This window comes from Pinus tabuliformis, chromosome 7 (assembly GCF_031772625.1).
Source record: "Pinus tabuliformis cultivar Carrire ecotype Pingquan chromosome 7, CPIR1, whole genome shotgun sequence".
NCBI classification, from domain to species: Eukaryota; Viridiplantae; Streptophyta; class Pinopsida; order Pinales; family Pinaceae; genus Pinus; species Pinus tabuliformis.
Window position 1 is genome coordinate 846172591 of NC_142293.1, and position 23057 is coordinate 846195647.

The following is a 23057-nucleotide window of genomic DNA, read 5'->3' on the forward strand; positions in this document are numbered from 1 at the left end:
GCTTTGTACCCAATATTGCATAAAGAAATTGGGCAAAATCTGCTGAAAGAATTTGCTCCTTTCTCTTTGGGAATGAGAGCAAGAAAGGCTGAATTTGTGTAGCCTCCAATCTTCTGGAAGTTTTGGGACTTCTGAATCATTTTGAGGAACTCCTTCTCAATGATCTGCCAACAGGTTTGGAGAAATCTGGGCATGAAACCATCTGGTCCTAGAGGTTTGTTGGGATCCATTGTGAAAAGGGCCTCCTTGACTTCCTAATGCGTGATTTTTCTTTCTAGTGCCTGGTTCATCTTGGAGGTGATAAGGCTAGGGACAACATCCAACAGGCTGTCGTTATGATCAACTAATAGATCCTCCCTGTACAGCTTCCAAAAGTGTTCCGAGGCTACCTTTTTTATGCATTTAAAGTCCTTCAAGACGTTGTTTTCTTCTTTTATTTCCATGATGGAATTACGCCCTTTCCTGGCTTGGGCTTGTTTATGAAAAAGGAGGAGTTTCTATCGCCAGATTTAAGCCAAATAATTCTAGACTTGAGCCTCCAATAGTCCTCTTCTACCAGGTAGGCCTTATGGAAACTTTGCTAGAGCCTGGCCTCCTTTTCCAACTCTTCTTTAGTAATTTCGGCTGTTTCAAGATGGAGTTGCTGACTTTCTAGCTCGGTTTGGGTTTTTTTCCATTGCACAGCAGGATTAGGCAGGGTCTTAGCCCAATTTTTAACATGGCTTTAATTGTTTTGAGTTTTTCCTCCCAAACAAGGAAAGCGGATCCCTTGACAGGGTCTTTCCAACAGTCTCTGACCTTTTCCATGAAGTCTGCCTCTTTGATCTAGAGAGAGCTGAATCTGAAAGGGATAGGCCCCAAGTCCTTGGGGGTCAGAAACTCTAGGCTAATGGGCTTGTGATCTGATACGCTGCTGTGGGGAATGTGCATTCTAGCTTCTAGTCCAAGAAGCAGGAAGGAGCTTTGCACCAAAAATCTATCAAGTCTTGCCGCTATGTGACCCGAGCCAACTCTCTTGTTTGACCACGTGAACTTGCTAGTAGTCGGTTTAATGTCAATCAGATCCCAATCTTGCATGATATCTTCCACTAATTCTCTTTCCGGATCCCTGACTATACTGCCTCCTCTTTTTTCTGATGAGAGGAGGGTGAGATTGAGATCTCCAGTTATGATTATATTCTCTACGTTTTCTAGATCTGCAAGGTCTTTGATGGTGTCCCAACATGATTTTTTCTCCCCTGCATTGTTAGGAGCATATACATTGACCAAACAAATAATTTCCTTAGATTCTAAGTGCTGTAATTTTAACAAAATCCAATGCGTGTTTAGGGACTCAGAGATTAAAGAGAACTTATTTGGATTCTAGAGCGACCCAAGTCCTCCCGATGCTCCACGGGCAGAGGTTGCTTGCGCTTTGTCTTTTTGCCAAATTTTTTTGCTTACCTGGAGGAAGGCTGAATCCTCCAATTTAGTCTCCTGGATGAGAAGAATATCCGGGGCTTCCAGTCTTATTAAGCTCTTCATAGCTTCTTCCTTGGCTTTGGTGCCCATTCCCCTACAATTCCAGGAGACTATCTTCATCATTTACTTTTGTTGTGATGAGCTCCTTTAGAGCTCTCGGTTTGGATCCTCTTCATCTTCGGGGTTTTTGCTAGAAGTTTCTTTAGCATTGGCTGGCTACCCTGAAGCTTGTCTTTGTATGTTTCTTGATCTCTTTTTTCCTTTGTTAACATTCGCTCTCTTTTGGATCTTCTAGGGGTAGACTGTGATTCCCCTATTTCCCATTCTTCCTCCAAATCCTCAGACTCTTGGGTTTCCTCTTCTTCTTCTGACATCTTCCCTTTGGATCTCTCCAGTACACTTGTGGATTTAGGAGGAGAGGTCTCCTTCGGAATTTCTGGCTCTTGCGTATTCATGATTTCAGATCCCAGGATCTCAAATTTGTTCCCTTGGCTTTCCTTGGCTGGATTCTGAGCAGGCCCCGCTTGTGGAGCTCTAGCATTTGAATTTGCATTTTTCTGGAGTGAAGTTTTGGGTCGCTTTGCCTGATTCCAACCTTCTTCCTTCCCTTTTTCTTCTACCCCTTTGGACGGGCAGTCTCTGGCGAAATGTCCATATACGTGGCACTTCCGGCATTTGAACGATAGCTATTCATAGTCCAATTTCTGCACATGCATCCACGGACCTACCCTTATTTTGATGGCTTCTGGTAGTCCGACCTCCAGATCTACCTCCACACAAATTCTGGCGCAGTCGTACTGATCTTTGCTGTTGGCCTTGTCTATGAATTTCCCAAGAGTGTTTCCTATATGTTTCAAAGAGTCCCAATTCCAGCAGTGAACAGGGAGATTGGGGAGCCTTACCCACACCGGGACAGCTGAAGGCACATCCACCGCTGGATCGAAGTTTGGCGTCCATTTATTTAGATACAGCCCTTGAGGGCCCATGAAGTAGGGGCCATTCTTGAAAATGAGATCCTTGTCCTCTTTTTCTAAAAATTCAAATAAGAAGTATCCTCTTCCGAGGAAGTAAGAGGTTACCTTGTTCTTTATTAGCGGAGCCCAGTTCCTAGCAACCCAATTCTCTGTTGATTTTAGGGAAGGCCAGAGACCTATAAACTGACCGACCAGAGCACGATCCGCCAAAGATAATGCTACCTGAATCGGACCTTTAGGAGGAAGGGCGATCTCGGGGATATCTTCTAGCTTTTTCACGAACTTGGCAGCTTCCACAAATTTCTTCTTGGGCAAAGAGGCCAACAAGGATCTGAAGGCCTCAACTGTGGGAGTCGGAGGGGGGGAGGAAGACCCCTGGGGAGGAGTCAGCTCCTCCATGGAGGGCTAGCAGATCAAACCCTGGTTGACCGCAGCTAGAAGTGAGAGCCCTCGGCGGACCGGCCCATAGGGATCGGTATTCACAGGTAGCAGGCATGCGCGTAGTCTGTAGATCCCGTAGAGTGCGGATCTCATAGGATGTAGAGCCGACTCGCAGGATGTAGAGCCGAGTTAAAAAAAAAACAACAATTACCGATAATATTAAGATATTATTGATAAGGTATTATTAATATGAATGAGATAATATTATTGCAGTCATCATGTTTATTTTTAGGCCGATAGGCCTTCCTTTGGAACAGACTTTCGTCGTTCCTTTGGCTCTCGTGCTGACACGTGGCATCGGATTCTGAATGGCTCTTTTGTTCCTTATACTGACACGTGGCATCGGATTCTGAATGGCGGAGTTTTTCAGTCTCGTGCAGCTAGCGTCAGAATAGAGCGGGACAGTTCTGGAGGGAGTGGTTCTGCGAGGGAATGGCGGGTCGTGTTAACTTCCTGCAGTTATCTTCCACCTTATTCGATGCATTCGAGCAGTGAGTAGTGAGCTAGAGTTCCCCTTGACCCGTGGGGTGTTCCATTCATTTGATAATGTTTTGGATTAGTGAAATATTTTGGTGCCCTAGGGTTTGTTGTTCCAGTTTTAGTAACTAGAATTCTCCTTGAGGTCGTAGTAACTGGTTCATTCTTCAATTATTTTTGTGCCCTAGCGTTTGTGATCTTTATTATAACAGCTAGAGTTCCCGTGAACCCGTGGGGTGTTCCATTTATTTGATAATGTTTTGACTTAGTAAAATATTTTGGTGCCCTAGAGTTTGTTGTCGCAGTTTTAGCAACTTGAATTCTCCTTGAAATCCTGAGCCGTTCCCATTTTAGAATGTGTTCCATGTTTCCTGTACCCTGTTTATTCTCCTTTAATATCTAGGGTTTACTGTGGATGCTTTCTGTTGTCCTTTTTGTGATTCACATATGACTTGGAATGTGAGGGTTCACGTTCTCCCTGTTTCTTAGGTTCTGTTTTTTCTCTTTTATTATTTAGGGTTTACGGATGTGAGGGTTCTGCTTTACAGTAGAATGATTGTTTGAGGAGATTCGTAATATTTCTGTATTTATAGCTGGTTTTTGGTATTTTGGGGTTTCGGCTGAGATGGCGTTTGGGGTTTCAGCTGAGACGGCGTTTATGGCTTGGCTGATATCTTCGTTCTTGTTGTCACTGAAACAGATAACTCTCTACCTTGCTGGTCGTTAATTGCACCTAACAATGGCTCGTACGAAGCAGACAGCTCGTAAATCGACTGGAGGAAAGGCTCCAAGGAAGCAGCTGGCAACAAAGGTAATTTTTATTTATTTATTTCTTTTTCCTTTCTTGTCGGCTATGTGGCTTTCGATGTGTATTACCTCGTATGTATGCTGAAATACTGTTCTGGTCTAGGCCGCACGTAAATCTGCTCCTACCACAGGTGGTGTTAAGAAGCCTCATAGATACCGCCCTGGTACAGTTGCTCTTCGGTATGTTCTCTTGATTTGAAATTGTTATGAATGCCTTATGATAATTTTTCTGGTTTTATTGCCCTATTCTGTCTACTAGATATCTAATTGCAACTTATCAAATCATATAGAGAAATTCGAAAGTATCAGAAGAGTACCGAGCTGCTTATTCGCAAGCTGCCCTTTCAGAGGCTTGTTAGGGAAATTGCCCAGGACTTCAAGGTAACACTTTCCTTTTCACAGTAGTAGTCAAAAAAGCTCTGCAAGGGCATCCACAGCTCAATTTTGAATCAACTGGCAGAGTGCACCTAGTACACCAAAGGCTGACCTTTCTAAAATTTGTTATTTATTCTTTTGTAGTGCACGTAGTACACCAAAGGCTGACCTTTCTAAAAATTGTTATTTATTCTTTTGTACACGGATCTGTGTTTCCAAAGTCATGCAGTGCTATCTCTCCAGGAGGCTGCAGAGGCCTATCTTGTGGGACTGTTTGAGGATACCAACTTGTGTGCCATCCATGCCAAGAGGGTGACGATCATGCCTAAGGATATTCAACTTGCAAGGCGTATCCGTGGGGAAAGGGCTTAGGATTGATTTTGATGCTTAGGATCAGATAGAGCTTCGTTTGAATGTTTCTAATTTGTATATATATTTGATATTGGACACCCTACGCAGAAACGCGATGTTGACTGCTGGATTTTTGTCGTATTAACGGAATTAATTGGAGTTTAATGGATATTATGTACCTGAAGTTAATTGGCATTTTTTTTAATGCCTAACTTATGAGGTAATTGTGATTGTTTGGTTAATTCTTATGACTACAATTTACTTTTTGCTTGAAGATGTTTATGGTGATATCCAGAAAAGGTATCTGTATTAAGATTGAAGCTTTAGAACATGCAGTGCGTACTCTGTATATTCATTGATAGTAGTATGTTTTATATGGAGCTTCTTTACAATTTCTGTATATCTTTTGGATGTGCGACGGTTTTATGTTAAAACTCATCCAAAATTAATCTGCTCTCGCATTTGTATAGTCACCAGGAGATGATTGATCTTGCTAATTTGGGTAGTAATAAGTTTGTGGGTGGTGATACACACACATATATAAGTGGGCGTGTTGGGGACTTGTCTGTGTTAAAACTCAATTCAAAGTTTATTTGCGCTTGCATTAGTATAATCACCAGGAGATGATTGATCTCCCTGATTTGTTTATTAATAACCTTGTGTGGGCGTTCTCTCCCACTCCCTCTCTCATATTTATGTATATATACGCACGAGTGAGTGTGTTGGTGTGGTGAGGGACCTTATCTGTGGATTGCTCATGTTTGATTGTACTGAGCACTAACCTATAATGACTATGAATTTGTAGAGCCATTTCAGGAAAGTTCATCCGAGGGAGGGACATGAATTTGAATAGGAATGAGCTATGTGCTAAACTAATGGAAAATAGAGGTTAGTGTAAAATGTGAATCCCTTTAATTTGAAGGAACGAGCTATGTGCTAAACTAATGGAAAATTGAGGTTAGTGTAAAATGTGAATCCCTTCACCCCTCTCGTAACAGGTGAGGCGATAAATCGTGACAGGGTGGTTGTGGCCGAAGACATTCCACGTGCATGTAGCATTTTGGTGCCAACAGAAAAAGATTGCTTTCAATACTTATACTGTATTGAAAGACAATTTTCTGTATATTCACGAGCACAACCAGGGGAATCGGTCCTACAAACTGGGTCTGAACCAGTTTGCAGATCTGAGCCACGAGGAATTCAAGGCCACATATCTGGGTGCCAAGCTGGACACCAAGAAACGCTTGCTGAGGTCTCCCAGCCCTCGATACCAGTATTCCGACGGCGAGGATTTGCCAAAGTCCATTGACTGGAGAGAAAAGGGAGCCGTGGCTCCCGTGAAGGACCAGGGTCAATGTGGTAAGTTCTATCTTATGAATTTTCATACCCTAATTTTCAGTTTTATGAGAATTTATATCTGATGAATTTTCATACCCTAGGCCATAACAGTGCCCTGTACAGTACTTTTTATTTGAGAAGTTTTATCTCCTGAATTTTATACCCTAGACCATAAAAATGCCCTGTATTGTACTTTTTCTGTTCGATTTTTTCAGGAAGTTGTTGGGCGTTCTCAACTGTGGCGGCCGTTGAAGGAATCAATCAAATCGTGACCGGCGATTTGATTTCGCTGTCCGAGCAAGAACTGGTGGACTGTGATACTTCTTACAACCAAGGATGCAACGGTGGTCTCATGGATTACGCTTTCGAGTTTATCATAAACAATGGTGGACTTGACAGCGAGGAGGATTACCCCTACACGGCCTACGATGGATCATGTGACGCTTACAGGGTAATTCTCATGGTCTTTTGTTTAAGCGGGATTCGATCCCGCTACCTGCTGATTTTTCTAATTTATCATGACTGATAAATTTGCATGCATGTGTGTAGAAAAATGCCCATGTGGTGACAATCGATGACTACGAAGATGTGCCTGAAAACGATGAGAAATCGTTGAAGAAGGCTGCGGCTAATCAGCCAATTAGCGTTGCCATCGAAGCCAGCGGGAGGGAGTTCCAGTTTTACGAATCTGTGAGCACTTGATTTTGTGAAGAATGATCATTTAACCGTTTCAAATCTTAATCATCAATTTAGGATAAGTCGTCTTCATTAATCTACATGGGATAACCCCTAAAATTTTCTTTGCCAGTCAGTTTCTCTTGATGCCATTTATTTTTTTTCCATGTGACTTTAACAATTAATTATTTCCCATGGAATTTACCACCTGAAATGCTGTAAATTACGTTGGCTAAGCTTATCTTTCCACGATTAATGATTTTGCCATGCGATTTTACCAATTGATTAATTTTCCATGGAATCTACCTCCAGGGTGTGTTCACTAGCGCCTGCGGAACCCAGCTAGACCACGGCGTGACTCTGGTGGGCTATGGGTCAGAGTCGGGCACAGACTACTGGATTGTTAAGAATTCTTGGGGAAAGAGCTGGGGAGAGGAGGGATTCATCAGACTGCAGAGGAACCTTGAAGAAGCTTCAACAGGTATTTGTGGTATAGCAATGGAGGCATCTTACCCTGTAAAGAAGGGTGCCAACCCTCCAAACCCTGGGCCTTCTCCCCCAAGCCCAATAAAGCCTCCCACTGTGTGTGACAACTATTATTCCTGCCCTCAGAGCAACACCTGCTGCTGCATGTATGACTTCGGAGGCTACTGCTATGCCTGGGGCTGCTGCCCTCTTGATTCGGCCACCTGCTGTGATGATCACTACAGCTGCTGCCCTAACGAGTACCCAGTCTGCGATCTTGATGGTGGGACCTGCCTCAAGGTAGTACCAATATTCCTAACCAGTCATTTCAAGTTTGCAACTTCGCTAGATTCGATCTCAAATTTCTGATATTGTGTATTTTTGGGGATAAATTGTTGTTGTCACAGAGTAGCAAGGATTCATTTGGAGTGAAGATGCTGAAGCGTACCCCAGCCAAACCCTACTGGGTTGCTGCTGCTGCCTGAATAGTCGCTGATGTTCTTTTGCAAACCTGATCGTCTAAGGAGAAACTGATACATAAAAAAAGGGTTTGTGTACAAAATACTTCTGCTATGTTGCCGTGTCTGGCTTGGCTTCTCCAGTTGGATCAGAAACTGCTCCTGTCCTGTCATCAATTCTATCCCTTTTCATTTATACATGTACAACGCTTGGCTATGTTAGCCATTGTTATTGTTTGTTCTGAGGCTTATAGTCTATGAACAAAACAGCTTTATGATTACGGAAGCTATTATAGATCTTAACTCCAGGAGTTAAAGGTAATGTTCCATATTTTTCAATTGTTATTGTTATTTCAGGTCAGTAAGATTATTCCCAACCTGGGTGCAAAAGGTTCAGGTGTAATCCCCCATTGTTCTGTGTACTATTTGGAAATTAATATCTATTACTCTTCATGTACAGAATTTGTTCATTTATATTTGCTCTGTCTTCTTGTTAATCTATGAACAAAACTTGCTTGCATATATTAGTTTGAGATTGTTGTTGGCAACAGGTCACACACCTGTGCCCAAACCAGTTACCAATATAACTACGTCGGGCTGATAAATAAGTTAGACAAATATCTCACGCGAAATCTCTTATACGATTTACAGGCCTGCTAAAATTTTCGGCCATGGAACAAAGATTGGGATGTTAAAATTATAGTTGCCAAATTAATGGAATTTGTGTGGAGACAAAAAGTGAGTGTCATATTTAAAATTCCAAAACGAAGCACAAACCTAGGATGGGGAAGGTTCTCTATAGCAGAGCATGAGCAGTCGAAGCTAATGAATTTAAAAGTGATTGAATTTAGATTCAAATGGATTAAGATGATGAAAGGCAAATAGAAACCAACGAAACTGAAGATTAAAAATGGTGAGGATTGTCAAGAAAGCAATGAGAGATTGGAAAGTCAATTCGAAACCAATGATCAAATCTCAAGCGAGTGCAAGAGGAAGTCTAAATGATTTTAACACTGGTAACACAGCAGTGTTCTCAGGCATGTGAGAGCCAGTGAGACTAAACCTTTGAAGGCAAGGTAACTCGGAGTAAAATCTGAAGACCTCTACTTCAACATTTAGCAATATGAAAGAGTTAAATGATATCTCCTAAATGAAACTTGGCCTTTATTTCATTTACCACATTTTTATGAGCTGAATACATATCTATAAATGCATTTTTTTATCATTTTTCCAATTTTCATACTATTTATGCAATTGAGAATTTGTGATTATTTAATATTCTTAGTTTGAATATTTGTGATTATTTCACCCTTCAATTACTAGCCAAACTCATCCTGGCCTTCATTTTTGTTATGGGGGTCCTTCATTTTTATGAGCTGAATACATATCTATAAATGCATTTTTTTATCATTTTTCCAATTTTCATACTATTTTCCTAATTTAAAAAATCTATCGGCCTCTTTTTGCACTTTTTAGGGCAATTGCTAGTTTAGGAGTTGTTCAAGAATAATTTAGACATATGCAAGCTCATTTCCAATGTTGCATTGATCAAATGCAGAATTTTTAAAATCATATATGTTGACAAGGATAGGATCTATAGCCATCCTTGACTAATTCTATCTAGGTGACGTCGACTTGACTCTGCTCGTTCACCAACTCCACGCCTCACTCTGCCTCATTCGCGTGGCATCTTGTATTTTACCAAAAAACATAAAATACCTAAATACAATAATGTTATGAATGAGCTAAACTAACAAAATATTTTACATTAAACATAATAGTGTGTCAAGTAATAATAGCAACAACCCACTTGCACTTGCATTGCAATGACCCAGGACCTAGGTGCAAAAGAAACTGTTTAAATGAATATTCACAAAATGTAAAAGAAAAGTTATAGAATAAAAACTAATAATAACACAAAATACTGAAATTGAAGTATAAAAGCGCTTCACCTTAGTTTGTCATTTAATCCAAAATTATCATAATATATCATATAATTAGATTTTTCGAATAAGCAACGTTTAATTTCCATACGTGACATTTATATATATGCCTCTATTTAATTTGTTGGATATACACTACGCCATTGTAGATCATCGGTGATTTAGTTGTTGCTTTGCTTTGGGTGTAAAATATTATTTTTCCAATCTTTCGCAAACCAAAAAATATTTCCTAATTTTAAAATATTTCCATAACTTAATTTGCATATTTGTCTATTTCCCTTTCTGGTTAATGTAAGCATTTATTATGTAAATCGACATTGTATAACATTTTTTTTAACGAATCAATTGATATTATAAAATAGTATTTTCAACATTTATTCAATGAATGCATTCATAAATAGTGCTCTGTAACTGGTTTCTGTTCTAGCAAAGTGGAAGGATGCACATAAAGAAATATGTGCGACAAAAACTTCATTCATTATTTTTTACACTTTCATATACGTTACCCATCTGCACATACCAATTTTCTGGAATGTAGAGATACAAGATTAATTGATTAAAACATTGTAGCTTTCGTTTTCTGTCATTAATAGCAAAATTAGTAAGCGATAACTAGAATTCATGCAATGAGAAAAAGTCCATAATTCATGAATTTTGGAAAAATAACAATTGATGGTTTATTATATTCAATGTGATTTTGTCTAGGCATGGTTGCATTGTTTCACAAAGCACGTTTGATATCTAAATAACATGACTAGAGGTATTCATTGCAATTTCTTCTTACTCTAAACAACATAAAAACATGACGATTCTGTAGCATGAATAAATAAGAATCAAGAAACAAAAAATATTAGAAAAATTCAAAATACTTGAATTCGCTTAAGCTCTAAACATATAATGATTTTACTATTACTCTGCTACAAATGCTTATGATCTCAATAGTACCTGCTATTAATATTTGAAAATATATATGTTAATCCTATAATTAAATGTTAACTAGGTTTTTATAATGTCTTGATTACATATTGATTATTATTTTATATTCGATAATCGCCAAAATGTTGACGGTAAACAAGGAAATGTGTGCAAGAAGTGTAAGAAGTAAGCATGTCTGCTGATTATGTGTTGATTCACAAAATAAATGGAAAAATACTATTTTATAATATCAATAAATACGTTCTTCTTGATATGTTTACAACCAATAATCATTATGCTGTGTGGAGTGTGAAGATGCGGAGGAAGCTTTCATTGTCCAAAATAAGTATGCAAATAGAAGTGCATGAAGGAGATTTGTACATCGTTTCAATTTAAATGAGGCATACTGGCTGTAGAAACTTGTGCGTATTCTTAAATTCACCGAGTAAATACCGAAAATAGTATTTTATAATATCGATATATACAATTTTATTGATATGTTTGTAGCAAATAATCCTTACACAATGCATTAGAATAAACATTATTAAGCACTTAAGAGATAACATGATTGCATATTGATCTGTTGAATATATATTGATAGTAATACTAAGCATTAATCAATTCTTCAATGCTAAGTGCGAACTTGTTTGCAGTGTAATCAATATCCATCACTTCAAGTTTCTACACCTTTGCAAACATTTCTGTCTCGACATAGTTTTTCCATATATGGCTTCACTACACACTTTTCCTTTAAGTCACATGCTCTAGTACTAAATGATTTCAATACTTTGTATGTTACATGTTATCATTAGAATGATTACGTATTATAATATGTTATAAACACCAATGTCTACTCTTAATTCTTGCTTCTACACTAATTCTTCGATTAATAAAGAGGCACAACCTTAATAACACACTATATGGAAGTACAATATCTAGCGTTCAGTGCATTTAATATTGTGAAGAGCCTTATAAAAATGCAGAGTAATAATATAGGATTTCTTTTTCTCAAAAATCTTCACTTTGAGAGATGCGCTAATGTGTTTTGAACTAAGATGCAGTTTCAATGGATTCAATTGTTTAAAAACTAGTATTGTCCAGAAGGATGGTGTCTGGGAGAATCGTGCAGATGGAGAATGCATGTAGAAGTACGAAAAATTGCAATAGAAAAATTTAAATACAAAGATAAGGATCAAGCTTTCATTGTGGAGGAAGATGGATTTCATTGTGTGGGATTGATGTGTTATGTAAGAGCTAGAGTACCACATCTATAAGGAAACCTCTACACTTCGCATAATGAAAGCTTCTTTCACTAAGGTATGTGGGAGAACTGTGTGGAGAGAGAATGCATGCAAAAGTGAGGAACATTATGACACACTCATGTTTGTTATTACGCACACTTGTTCTGCTGCATAAATAAAAAATTTAAAAACAAATTGCATCTAATGTCGTAGAATTTAGTGAATTTGATAATGTGAAGCGTCTTATACAAATGCGGAGTGAGTATAATGGATTTCTTTGTCTCAAAAATCTTCGCTTTGAGATATGTACTAATGTGTTTTGAATTGAGATGCGGTTTCACTGGACTCAATCGTTCAAAATATAGTATTGTGTAGGAAGGTGTGTGGGAGAAGTATGTAGAGGGAGAATGCATACAGAAGTACGAAATATTGCAGTAGAAAAATTTAGAATACGAAGATATAGATCAAGCTTTTTTTATGGAGGAAGATGGCTTTCATTGTGCAAGATTGATGTGCTATGTAAGAGCTAAAGTACCATGTATAACTAAGGTATGGAAGAGAATTGTGCGAAGAGAGAATGTGTGTGCAAGTGAGGAACATCGCAACACTTGTATTTGTTTTTGCAAACACATTTTTTTCCACATAAATCACAAATTAAAAAATAAATTTCATCTAATGTTGTAGCGTTTAGTACATTTGATAATGTGGAAATCCTTATACAAATGCAAAGTGATAATATTGGATTTCTTTATCTCAACAATATTTTCTTTGAGAGATGCGCTAATGTGTTTTGAATTGAGATGTAGTTTCAATAGCTTCAATCATTTAAAAACTAGTATTGTGAAAAAGGAAGGTGTGCGAGAGAACTAGGTAGAGGGATAATGCATTCAAAAGTATAGAACATTGCGACAAAACAATTCAGAATACAAATATACGAAGATATGGATCAAAATTTCATTGTGGAGGAAGATGGATTTTATTATGTGGGATTAATGTGCTATGTAAGAGCTTAGTGCCATGTCTATAAGGATATGCTTAATAAATGTATACGTTGTGCTAATTTTATCTGTTTCAGCAATCATTGAAGCAACAACAATAACAAGGGCACAATTCACACATGGTGATTACATTTTTATACTTATTGGATATTTCAATATTGAAATCAATTCAAATAATAAACAAAGTAAACAATTATTAGAGCACATGCGGCGTGAACAATTACAAGAAGTAACGACAAAATTTATTTATGGGAATAAGACAATTATTGATCACATTTGGACAAATTTTCCAGTTCAACAATGTCATGTTCATATTTCACATTCATACTTGAGTGGTCATGATGGAGGTTATGCTTGTCCACACTTTGTGTCATTTTAAAGCCTCCTTTATTAAGGTATGCGAGATAACTATATCGAGAGAGAATGCATGCGAAAGTGTAGAACATCGTGACACACTTGTTTGGCCACACAAATCACATATTAAAAAATAAATTTCATCTAACGTTGGAAAATAAATTTTCAATTCAAAATGCTAAAATAAATCTAAGTTTTATGAAGATTTCATGGATAAAAATGAAAATTAGAGTGGAGAACTTAACAAAATTTTAACAAGTAATGTGTCTGAGCTTTCCATTGTGTAAATAGTTTCGTGAGAGCTTTGTGTGAAGAGATTTCACTATGCAAAGAGCTTTGATTGTGTGGAGAAATTTCATTGTGCAGAGAGCTTTCATTGTGTGGAGTTTTCTCCACACTCTGCACAACCTTTAATCAATTAATTAGTGGTAGAGGTGGGGACTATGCCGCATTGCAACTATTACCCTTGTTGTAACATGAAACTCTATGAATGGATTAGTACAATATTAATAGTTTCTATATCAAGGTAATCAATGATTAAATATTTAAGTTGCAAGTTATAAACCATCGTTGTGTTTCCGATCTTATTGGATATAAAATAAACCACTTACTATAATAATAGTTCATAATTCAATGGTTTTTTTTTATTAATCACTTTGAGGATTGCAACCAAGATAAAAAAAATTATATGCAACTCTATGTATGGATTAGTACAATATTAATAGTTTCTATATCAAGGTAATGGAAGATTGTAGAAATTCTCACTATAGATTAATCTGATTATGCAATGTACTAAAGAAAAATACTTAATCTACTTCTACAATCAAACTTGCGGAAGCTTAATCGATTTTGAGCAAGATTAAACATAACACATATAACAGAGAAGAAAAATCAATCACACATGAAACACAGAATAATACTCTGGGGAAAGCCTCAGCTAAAAACCCCACTATCTGTATTATGATACAAGTGGAAATATCTCAGGATTACACAAGCTTTAGCTCTCACAGCTATCCAGCTCTCAGTACAATCCCTCACTACTGCTCATAGAGAGAATAGACAACTCATATGCCTTCTCCTCTATCCTCCAAGCCTCCTATTTCCTTGTGCAGTTTTCCCTGGGTGCTCTAGCGGTAACCTTGTGTGACACTGATCTCACACACTGCTTCAACACATTGTAAAACTGCGCAAATCTCAAGGAATGAATTCCTTTTGCATGCAAGAGATTTTTTTATAGGAAAATTCTAGCAACTGATAGTACACTGTCCCTGCCTTTAATCTCAACTGGGCCTTTGTTAGAACTAACATGCATGAGTTATTTATGAGAGAATATTTAGTTATCTGGAGTACACTAGTTTCATGCATGCATGCATTAAATGATTGAACTCACAATTAGTTCCTCCAACTGTTTGGAACTAATTTAACTGGACTTAACTCAGTTAACTGAGCTAACTAATTACAACTCAAATAGAACTCATCATTATCTCCTTAATTAAGGGATAACTTCCTCAATCAAAGGGATAACTATTTCTCCAACTAATTAACTCAAGATGAATTAATTAATTATTTTTCAAACAGTTGGTGAGACTAAATTAAAATTTTAATTCAAGGAAAAATTAAAATTGGAATATTCTTTTTGCCACATTTCAACACTCCCTCCCAACAAGAAAGGGATTATCTGCCACCCCGATCTTGTCTCTATGGAACTCGAATTTACACTTTGAAAATGCCTTAGCCAAAATGTTAGCATCTTGCTCCTCGGTCGAAATATAATGTAACAACGTGATCCTCCTCGCCACACTGTCTCTGAGATGATGATACCAAACGTCGATGTGCTTGGACTTGTCATGAAATACTGGATTCTAATAGAGTTTTATACAACTCTGATTATCATAATAGATCACAGTTGGATCCATCCTCTGATCAAATAAACCAACCAAAATTTTCCGCATCCAAATGGCCTCACATGCTGCCTAACTTGCAGCCATGTATTCAGCCTCCGCTGAGCTGAGTGCAATTGACCTCTGTTTCCTGCTGTACCAAGAAACTGCAGCTGACCCAAGGTTGAAAATTCCTCCTGATGTGCTCTTTTGATCTGATGGACTCCCTGCCCAATCTGCATCTGTGAAGCCCTGTAGCTTCACTCCCTCTATTCGTCTGTACCATAATCCATACTGAGATGTGCCTTTGAGGTATCTCAAAACATGCTTAGCTGCCTTCCAAAACAACTTGGTAGGCTGAACCATAGCTTGACTCAGCTGGTTCACCGCATAACACAAATCTGGTCATGTGTTCACTAAGTACATCAGTGAACCCACAAGCTGCCGATACACAATAGCTTCTACTACTTCTCCTAAAGTAGCATCCTCCTTCCTCCAGTTAGCTACCAGAGGAGTCTACATGGGCTTGCACTTCTCCATGTGGAATCTCCTGAGTATCTCATTGGCATACTTGCCTTGAGACACAAACAACTCCCCATCCTTCTGCCACACTTCCATGCCAAGGAAGTAGTGCATGAGACCCATGTCTTTCATCTCAAATTCTCTTGCAAGGTCCTCCTTGCAAGACATGATCAACTGATCATCACCTGTCAATATCAGATCATTGACATAAAGAACAATGATCAACTGCTTACCTTCTACCATGATCTGGTACAGGTTCGCATCCGCTTCACTTTTTGTGAAGCCCAACCCGGTGAAGTAGTTATCAATCCTGGTGTACCAAGCACGAGGTGCTTGCTTCAGCTTGTACAAATATCTCTTCAGTCGACACACATGCGACTTACTTTCGAAGGTCTCAAAACCTTCCGGCTGCTCTATGTACACCTCTTTCTCAATCTTGCCATTGAGGAATGCAGTCTTCACATCCATCTGATGGATCTTCCAACCCATCTGTGTTGATAGTGCCAACATCGATCTGATAGATGAGTACCTTTCTACAGGAGAAAAATTCTCATCATAGTCGATCCCCTCGACCTGTGAGAAACCACGGGCAATATCCACACTACCATCAACAGCTTGCTTTACCTTGTAAAGCCAACAGGAACTCACAACTGACTTGTTCTTCGGTCTTGGAACCACATCCCAAACACTGTTCCGAACTATGGAGTCATACTCCTCCACCATAGAATCAACCCAAATCAGCTGCTGCACTGCTTCCTCAAAGGAAGATGGTTTAGTCTCAACACATTCCCCAACAAGGGCTATGTATCGAGTGTACCTATCAGGTGACCTCCTCTATCTGCACTGAGAAGTTAGTTCTCCCACATTCTCTCTCACATCCGACAACAATTTGTCAGCTTCTCTCGTGCGCTTCCACCCATCTCTGTAAGACTATACTTGAGTGGATGTCTCCACTCCTGGAACCTCTACATGCAACTGCTTCACATCAGTCTGAGGCTCCTCCTCCTTAGGAACCAAAAGTTCCTCCATAACCTGTAGTTGGATCTCCCTCTCAAGGGAAACTCACATGGCCTTTTTCTCATCAAACTTGAGATCTCTGCGAACCACTGTCCTCTGACTGGTAGGAAAGTAAACCTGAGAGTTGTGAGGTGTATCAGTGTACCCCACACGTCTTCCCAACTCAGCTGTTGGCTTAAGTTTCTTTTGGGCATCCTTGGTCACATGGCAATAAACCGATGAGCCAAAAATCCTGAAGTGACCCACATCCGGTCTCTTCCCGGAGAAAGCTTCCTCTAGTGTCTTCATCCCAAGTATGCGATGCGAGCTTCTATTCTGCAAATAGACCGCTGTGTTGCATGCCTTAGCCCAAAAGTGAAGTGGTAGGCCTTGGTCATGTAGCATCACCCAAGATTCCCCCACAATCATTCTGTTCTTCCTCTCGGCCACCCAATTCTGCTGTGGGTTATGAGTTGCCGTCAACTTCCGTTTAATTCCTTTTACAACACAGAAATCCTTAAAATCTTGAGAGACATACTCTCCACCATTGTTGCTTCTCAAGGCCTTGATCTTCTTCCCTGATTCTTTCTCAACCAAAGCTTTGAACTCACAAAACTTTGAGAAGGTTTGATCCTTCTTCTGCATGAAATAGATCCAACATTTACGAGAAAAATAATCAATGAAAATCACATAATACCTTTGTTTCATGGTGGATGCAGTCGAGAATGGTCCACACACATCTGTATGAACTCACTCCAAGAATGCTTCAGCTCGACTGTCTCGATCATGAAAGGAAGACTTGGTGTACTTTCCCAAGGTACAACCTTTGCAAGTGTCTACTTGCTCAAGTTGACCTTTGGGAAGTTTGGTAGAAATCTGTTGCATTATCGTTAAGGCCCCATGATGCAAGTGGCTCAACCACCTATGCCATAACTCGCCAATGTCTTGGATTTGCACCAATTTTTCTTTCGAACTTAATGCAACAAAGTCATCTACCTACAGCTTGTAGAGATTCTTCACTCGAAGTCCAATTCTCTTGGTTTGACCTATGGCTATGTGTCTCAGGAACGCCTTTGCTTTACTGAAGATTACATCATAGCCTTTGTCTTCCAAAATCGTGACCGATACCAAGTTCTTCTTCAGTCTAGGCACATACTTTACATCAGTCAGGGTGAGAGGAGCTCCATGCTCCCTCTGAAAAACAACCGTACCTTCACTTGAAACACGATACTTTCCATCATCGCCCATCTCTATGCGCATCTTGAGGTCTTTCTCCTTCAAGGTATTGAATAAAATCTTATCACCGGTCATGTGGAATGAGGCTCCACTGTCCAGATACCAAACACAACCCACCATCGATGAAACCATGCATGCGATGAGGGTAAAATCCAATTCGAACTGAGAGGCTAGTGCCTCACCTTTTAATCCTTTCGAGGATCCCTTCTTGGATTTCTTCAATGGACAATTAGTTTCATAATGGCCCACCTCATGACAATTAAAGCATCTCACTTTAGATTTGTCAATTTTCTTCCCTCCATGGGAAGAACCCGATTTGGAATGGGAAGCCTTCCCTTTCCCTTTTCTTGCCTTACTTGCTAAGGCTAGATTTTCTTCATCATCATGCTTAGATGAAGAACCATCTCTGGTGCTCCTCTTGACCTTCTCTTAAATCAGATTCGACCACAGTCGTTCCCAATCCGACAGTTTATCTCTTCCATTCACTGAGTCCTGGTATCTATTCCAAATCTTTGGAAGACCAAGGAGAGCAAGGATCACCATATCATCATCGGTTGTTGTTATTCCTACACTACCAAGCTCATCTCTGCAGGTGGTGAGCTTGTTCAGATATGTAGAAATACTGTCACCCTTTTCACACTTGATTTTCTGAAGCTTGTCCTTGAGCACCAATTTCCTCTGGTTGCTATTATTCTGATATAGGTCCTTCAATGTCTTATGTCTAGTCAATTTAACGTCTTAAATTGATCTACATAAATTATCAATCCGGGTATCGTAAACTGATGAAGTGTGGTGCACCATATGTGCTTAGTTAACCTTTTTCTTACTTCGTTGTTTTATAGTTTATGTTGTTTTTGGGGTTTTTTTCTTGTTGGCTTCCTAAAGTGTTTAATGCAAGTGGAAATCCTATTCTAAGGTCTTTAGAATACTTTTAAAGGTCAAGTATGGATGTAGATTTCAAGACAAGGTTTATGTCCCTTATGGTAATTTCCAAAACTTAGCACTTCAAAAGATCTCAAAACATGCTATTGATAAAATTAATACTTGAACAGGAATGTAAATATGCAGCTACTTAAATCAAACAAAAGATGAAATACTGATCATGAAATCACTGTCTCTGCTGCCCATCTAATTACAGAAATAAAATCTAAACTATTGCACTCAAACAAACCAAAAATTGCAGACTAACGAAAGCAAGATCAATTTACTTCACTTATAATCCGATAGCTTGCCAAGTAGCTTTTCGGGGTTAAGCCATGGCTCTGGAGATAACGTCAAATAACATGAAGAATTGATATCTAAATTACCTACTTGTAGATTAATGAAAGCAAAATCAAATTACTTCACTTATAATCCGATAGCTCGCCAAGTAGCTTTTCGGGGTTAAGCCATGGCTTCGGAGATAACATCAAATAACATGAAGAACTTGATATCTAAACTACCTACTTGCAGAATGAAAGTAAAATCAAATCACTTCACTTATAATCCAATAGCTCGCCAAGTAGCTTTTCAGGGTTAAGCCATGGCTCCGGAGATAACGTCAAATAACATGAAGAATTTGATATCTAAACTAGCTAACAACAACAAATAAATAAGACTGAAATCAAAGCATAATTGAAATTGAAAAGCTTAAGAAAAAGTTCAGCAGAGAGGAAAATCTCATGTCACTATTTGATGCAAAAACATGTAAAGAAAAACTAATCTACAATCAACCGGTTGAACACACTTGCATGAATTAAAATTGCATGAATGAAAAATCTAAACTATCAAACTTGAAAGCAATAAAATGACATACATGAATGAAATCAAAGCAAAATTACAAAATAAAATCTACTCTACCTTACATTCTAATATGCTCCATGACATCTACTTCACATCTCCTTCCATGTTGAGAACATCAAAGCTTTATTCAAATTCTTCAAAATTACAAAGTACAACAAAGCTCTCCAAAGATTTCCAAAGCCATCAAGGAAGAACTACAAACTCCAAGCTAAAGAACTAAAAAGTCAAGCTAAGCTAAGACTAACAAATGAAGGAGAGAAATCTCCTAATTATACAAAAAGATGAGAAGCCATCTCATTTATCAGAGTCCATGAATCTCTCCCTTTACCTCTAGAGTCCTAATCAAAATATGAACTGATAAGACACGTCTTCTTAGAGTTTTAATACAATTATGAGATGTGACACATATCCTCATGATCCCATGATTCTTTCCACTCAAATTCGAATTTGGCCTTGGAGTGCCACATAAAGGTCTTCTAGAAGCCTCCTTTTGACCTACACATGTCAACAATCTCAACCCACTTGTTAGGTATAAGCATATGCACATTATTTTCTAATTTTTAACCACAAATTCACTTAAAAAGGCTAAGAATTAATAAAGTTTGGAAAAACATAAATGTGGCCCAATGATAATGAAAGTGGGATAAATGTAGTGACATAGTAGTGAAATGGGGGTGATATAATGGACATAATAGTGAAAGTGTAATGGAAATGAATAAGATTTTCAAGACCCAACATACCCCCCAACTGAAGCTATTGCATGTCCTCATGCAATATATATTACATTAATTTTTTTGATCCTTAAGCTTTGGCTTAACTTTGCATGATATCATTTGATAACTTCATATTTCTGCAAAGTGTTTTACTTGAATTGCAACATGGTTGGTTCTTGTGTTACAACCATTTTTTTGTTGTTGCATTTTATTTTGATCTTTGAACTTTGCATAATAATATTTTGATTATTGTTGCAAAGTATATCTTTATTGGATTGCATGATGGTTGGTTCTTGTGTGACAACCATGAATTTTGTTTGTATCCAATTTATCTTTTACGCATTTTTTTTGAAAAGCCATTGTATGCTCATAATAACAATGTAATAGTTAATATATGTTGGAAGTATGTGGGCTCTTGAATATGATATGGACATGACATTATATAAAGATGAATGTATTCCCCCCCCCCCCCCCCCCCTGATGGTATTGGAAATTTTATGAAATGAGGAAGAGAAATGTTTTTCCAACAATTATCATTATAGCTTTTTATGGAATTCTATGGTCAAAAGTTACAAAATGACGTACCTTAACTTACCCTTTGGAATGGATGAGTTGTATGAGTGGTGGCTGCAAAATTCTGATCATATTCTTCTTCAAGTGGCTGAACAAGAAGAGTCATGGATAAAAAGTTAAGATAAATTTTCATTGCTTCTACTAAAACCTGTTGAATCTGCTCCAAAATGCTAAAAATAATAGTCTTCATGTCTTCAAAACTCGTTGGCACAATTCCTACTATGTGAAAAGGTGTCCTGATGTCGAACATAGCAGGAAATTGTTGACTTAGTGGCCATTAATGGATGCCACTAGTCAACACGATAACTCTCACTATTGATGACAATAAGAGTCAAGATGCCCAAACACATCTTACTAGGTACGAATAGTTTTGCCGATGTCGAGTCACCTAGAAGATCTGATTAATAAGGGACATTGATGTATTCCCATTGTTTGTTAGCATGAGAACTTGCTATTAAGGCATGCAAGCCTCAAGGTGTCTTTACAAGGAACTTAGACTCAAAGGACTATGGACTCAATAATTTGCATTGAAGCAGGGCTTATTTGCGGAATGAAAATGACAGGAAAGGGAAGATGGAAATGGAAGATGGCAATGGAGAGTAGAAATGGCAATGGGAAATAAGCATGTGAATGAGCCTCTTGCTTTTATTTGTGGGTTATAAATGGACAAAAAGAGATGGAAAGTGGATGTGAATGTAAATGGAAAATATGAAGTGAAATGAGGTGAATGGTTTATTATGAGGTATGGATGTGATAGAGACAATAGTATCTGAAATTTTTTCAAGTGTTTGGATCTAATTTTGCATCAGCATATTTCCTCTTTGTTGCTGATCATCCTTTTATGAAACAAATTGGTCTCTTAGAGAGACACCATTCTCTTGTAGTCATTTGTCCTTCCTCCTGGAACCTGCAAAAAAAAATAATACTTCTTCTGCAATGGAATGTAAGATTATCAAAGGAGAGAGATGGTCAATCTCTCTAGTTATGATATTTACACACAAAACTAAGAATTTGTATTAATGAAACAAGTTCTCAAAGGAAAAATCAAAAGAATTTATCCCTGTTTTGGAATTAGTGCCTCAAGTTGATGTTGCTTCTTTTCAGCAATTTATTTCATTATTGACCATTTCAAACTCTAATGATGGATTTCTCATTATGTAGATCTTGTTGAGATCTTTCCAGTGATACTTGAATCATCAAAATTTGATTTTGTATGAGAAAGTTAGGCTGATTTGAACAATGAGGTTTTTCAACTGCAAATTGATGTTTAGCTGCGGAATTGGACTTTAGTTGCGGAATGTGCACAGTTTCTGTATCTAAAAATCTTGAATAAAAAGTTAGCCATTCATCTTTTATCATTAGTCCAAAATTAATCAATACTTTCAGAAAAATGAGCAAATAACTTATTCATTTCATTGATTCAAAATTGTTATTATTATTTTTCTTGACATGCGGTGACTTAGTGATAACACACACCTTGACTTCCCTTTGACCGGGGTCTTTTTCATCGACTTGGATCAAATGAATAGGACACCATCCATGTACTGACATTTTCCCAGCTACCCATGTGGTTTGTTTCGTCTCTTGACACCTATAACCTATAGAAGTATGAAAATGGCTGCGGAATTGCCAGTTAGCTACGGAATCAGGCTGCATTCCATAGCTAAAAGACAACCAACCATTAGTTTTTTGATTTAAGTTATTGGAAAAGAGATTTTATGCAGCCAAATACCAGGGAGAGAGAGACTAAGATCACAGCTAGTGCACAAGACCAATTATTCATGATCTGCTATAATTTTTTTTTTTAAATTTTCTTCACTGTCTGCCTGAAAAATAAAAACTTTGTAAATGGTATATGAAGCAAAACAGTTTTAGTGATGAAAATATATCAGAGTAATGGAAATGTATGATCTTTTCAACAACTTTGATGACTCCTTCGGTTCTGTCCTCACAATGAGACCCATCATTTTTGTTCTCGGCTACTCTTCAAAATTCCCTTTACTATTTGAGAAATGGAGTGACTGCATGGATAGAAATCAGACGTTTATGGATATGGAAATGGAATGAAAATGTTTATGGAAG

The 23057-nt window shown here is 38.0% G+C and overlaps 3 protein-coding genes across 13 annotated transcripts; 2 read left to right on the top strand and 1 right to left on the bottom strand.

Moving 5' to 3' along the window:
• Positions 1-825: 825 nt before the first annotated feature.
• LOC149250266 (uncharacterized) lies at positions 826-1551 on the bottom strand. Its single transcript, XM_089453592.1, has 2 exons — positions 1444-1551; positions 826-1296 (listed from the first exon to the last, which is right to left on the bottom strand). Exons 1-2 carry the CDS (start codon positions 1549-1551, stop codon positions 826-828), a joined length of 579 nt encoding a protein of 192 aa, XP_089309718.1.
• A 1685-nt stretch (positions 1552-3236) lies between these two features.
• Positions 3237-5054, top strand: LOC149250267 (histone H3.3-like). Of its 11 annotated transcripts, none has more exons than XM_089456416.1 (5): positions 3237-3367; positions 4054-4164; positions 4264-4324; positions 4451-4541; positions 4757-5052. In XM_089456416.1, exons 2-5 carry the CDS (start codon positions 4093-4095, stop codon positions 4905-4907), a joined length of 375 nt encoding a protein of 124 aa, XP_089312542.1. In that variant the 5' UTR covers positions 3237-3367; positions 4054-4092; the 3' UTR covers positions 4908-5052. The 11 variants fall into 11 exon arrangements, with proteins under 11 accessions (XP_089312542.1, XP_089312540.1, XP_089312544.1 ...); XM_089456414.1 differs by having other exon boundaries at positions 3238-3311; positions 4757-5050; XM_089456418.1 differs by having other exon boundaries at positions 3273-3320; positions 4757-5053.
• Positions 5055-5896: 842 nt separating this feature from the next.
• On the top strand, positions 5897-8284 carry LOC149250268 (cysteine proteinase mucunain-like; the record flags this gene model as incomplete). The annotated part of the gene is made up of 5 exons (XM_089453593.1): positions 5897-6245; positions 6440-6675; positions 6774-6914; positions 7212-7664; positions 7772-8284. Coding segments are annotated over 5 exons (1257 nt in total), but the record flags the coding sequence as incomplete, so codon positions are not given.
• Between the last annotated feature and the right edge of the window lie 14773 nt (positions 8285-23057).

Excerpts from the sequence above, each read along its gene's own strand:
- LOC149250266 (XM_089453592.1), bottom strand. The coding sequence starts at position 1,551 with ATGGGCACCAAAGCCAAGGAAGAAGCTATGAAGAGCTTAATAAGACTG. Across the intron at positions 1,297-1,443 it reads AGGATTCAGCCTTCCTCCAG|CACTTAGAATCTAAGGAAAT; the intron begins GTAAGCAAAAAA and ends TTAAAATTACAG.
- LOC149250267 (XM_089456416.1), top strand. The coding sequence starts at position 4,093 with ATGGCTCGTACGAAGCAGACAGCTCGTAAATCGACTGGAGGAAAGGCT. Across the intron at positions 4,165-4,263 it reads GGAAGCAGCTGGCAACAAAG|GCCGCACGTAAATCTGCTCC; the intron begins GTAATTTTTATT and ends GTTCTGGTCTAG. Across the intron at positions 4,325-4,450 it reads GCCTCATAGATACCGCCCTG|AGAAATTCGAAAGTATCAGA; the intron begins GTACAGTTGCTC and ends CAAATCATATAG.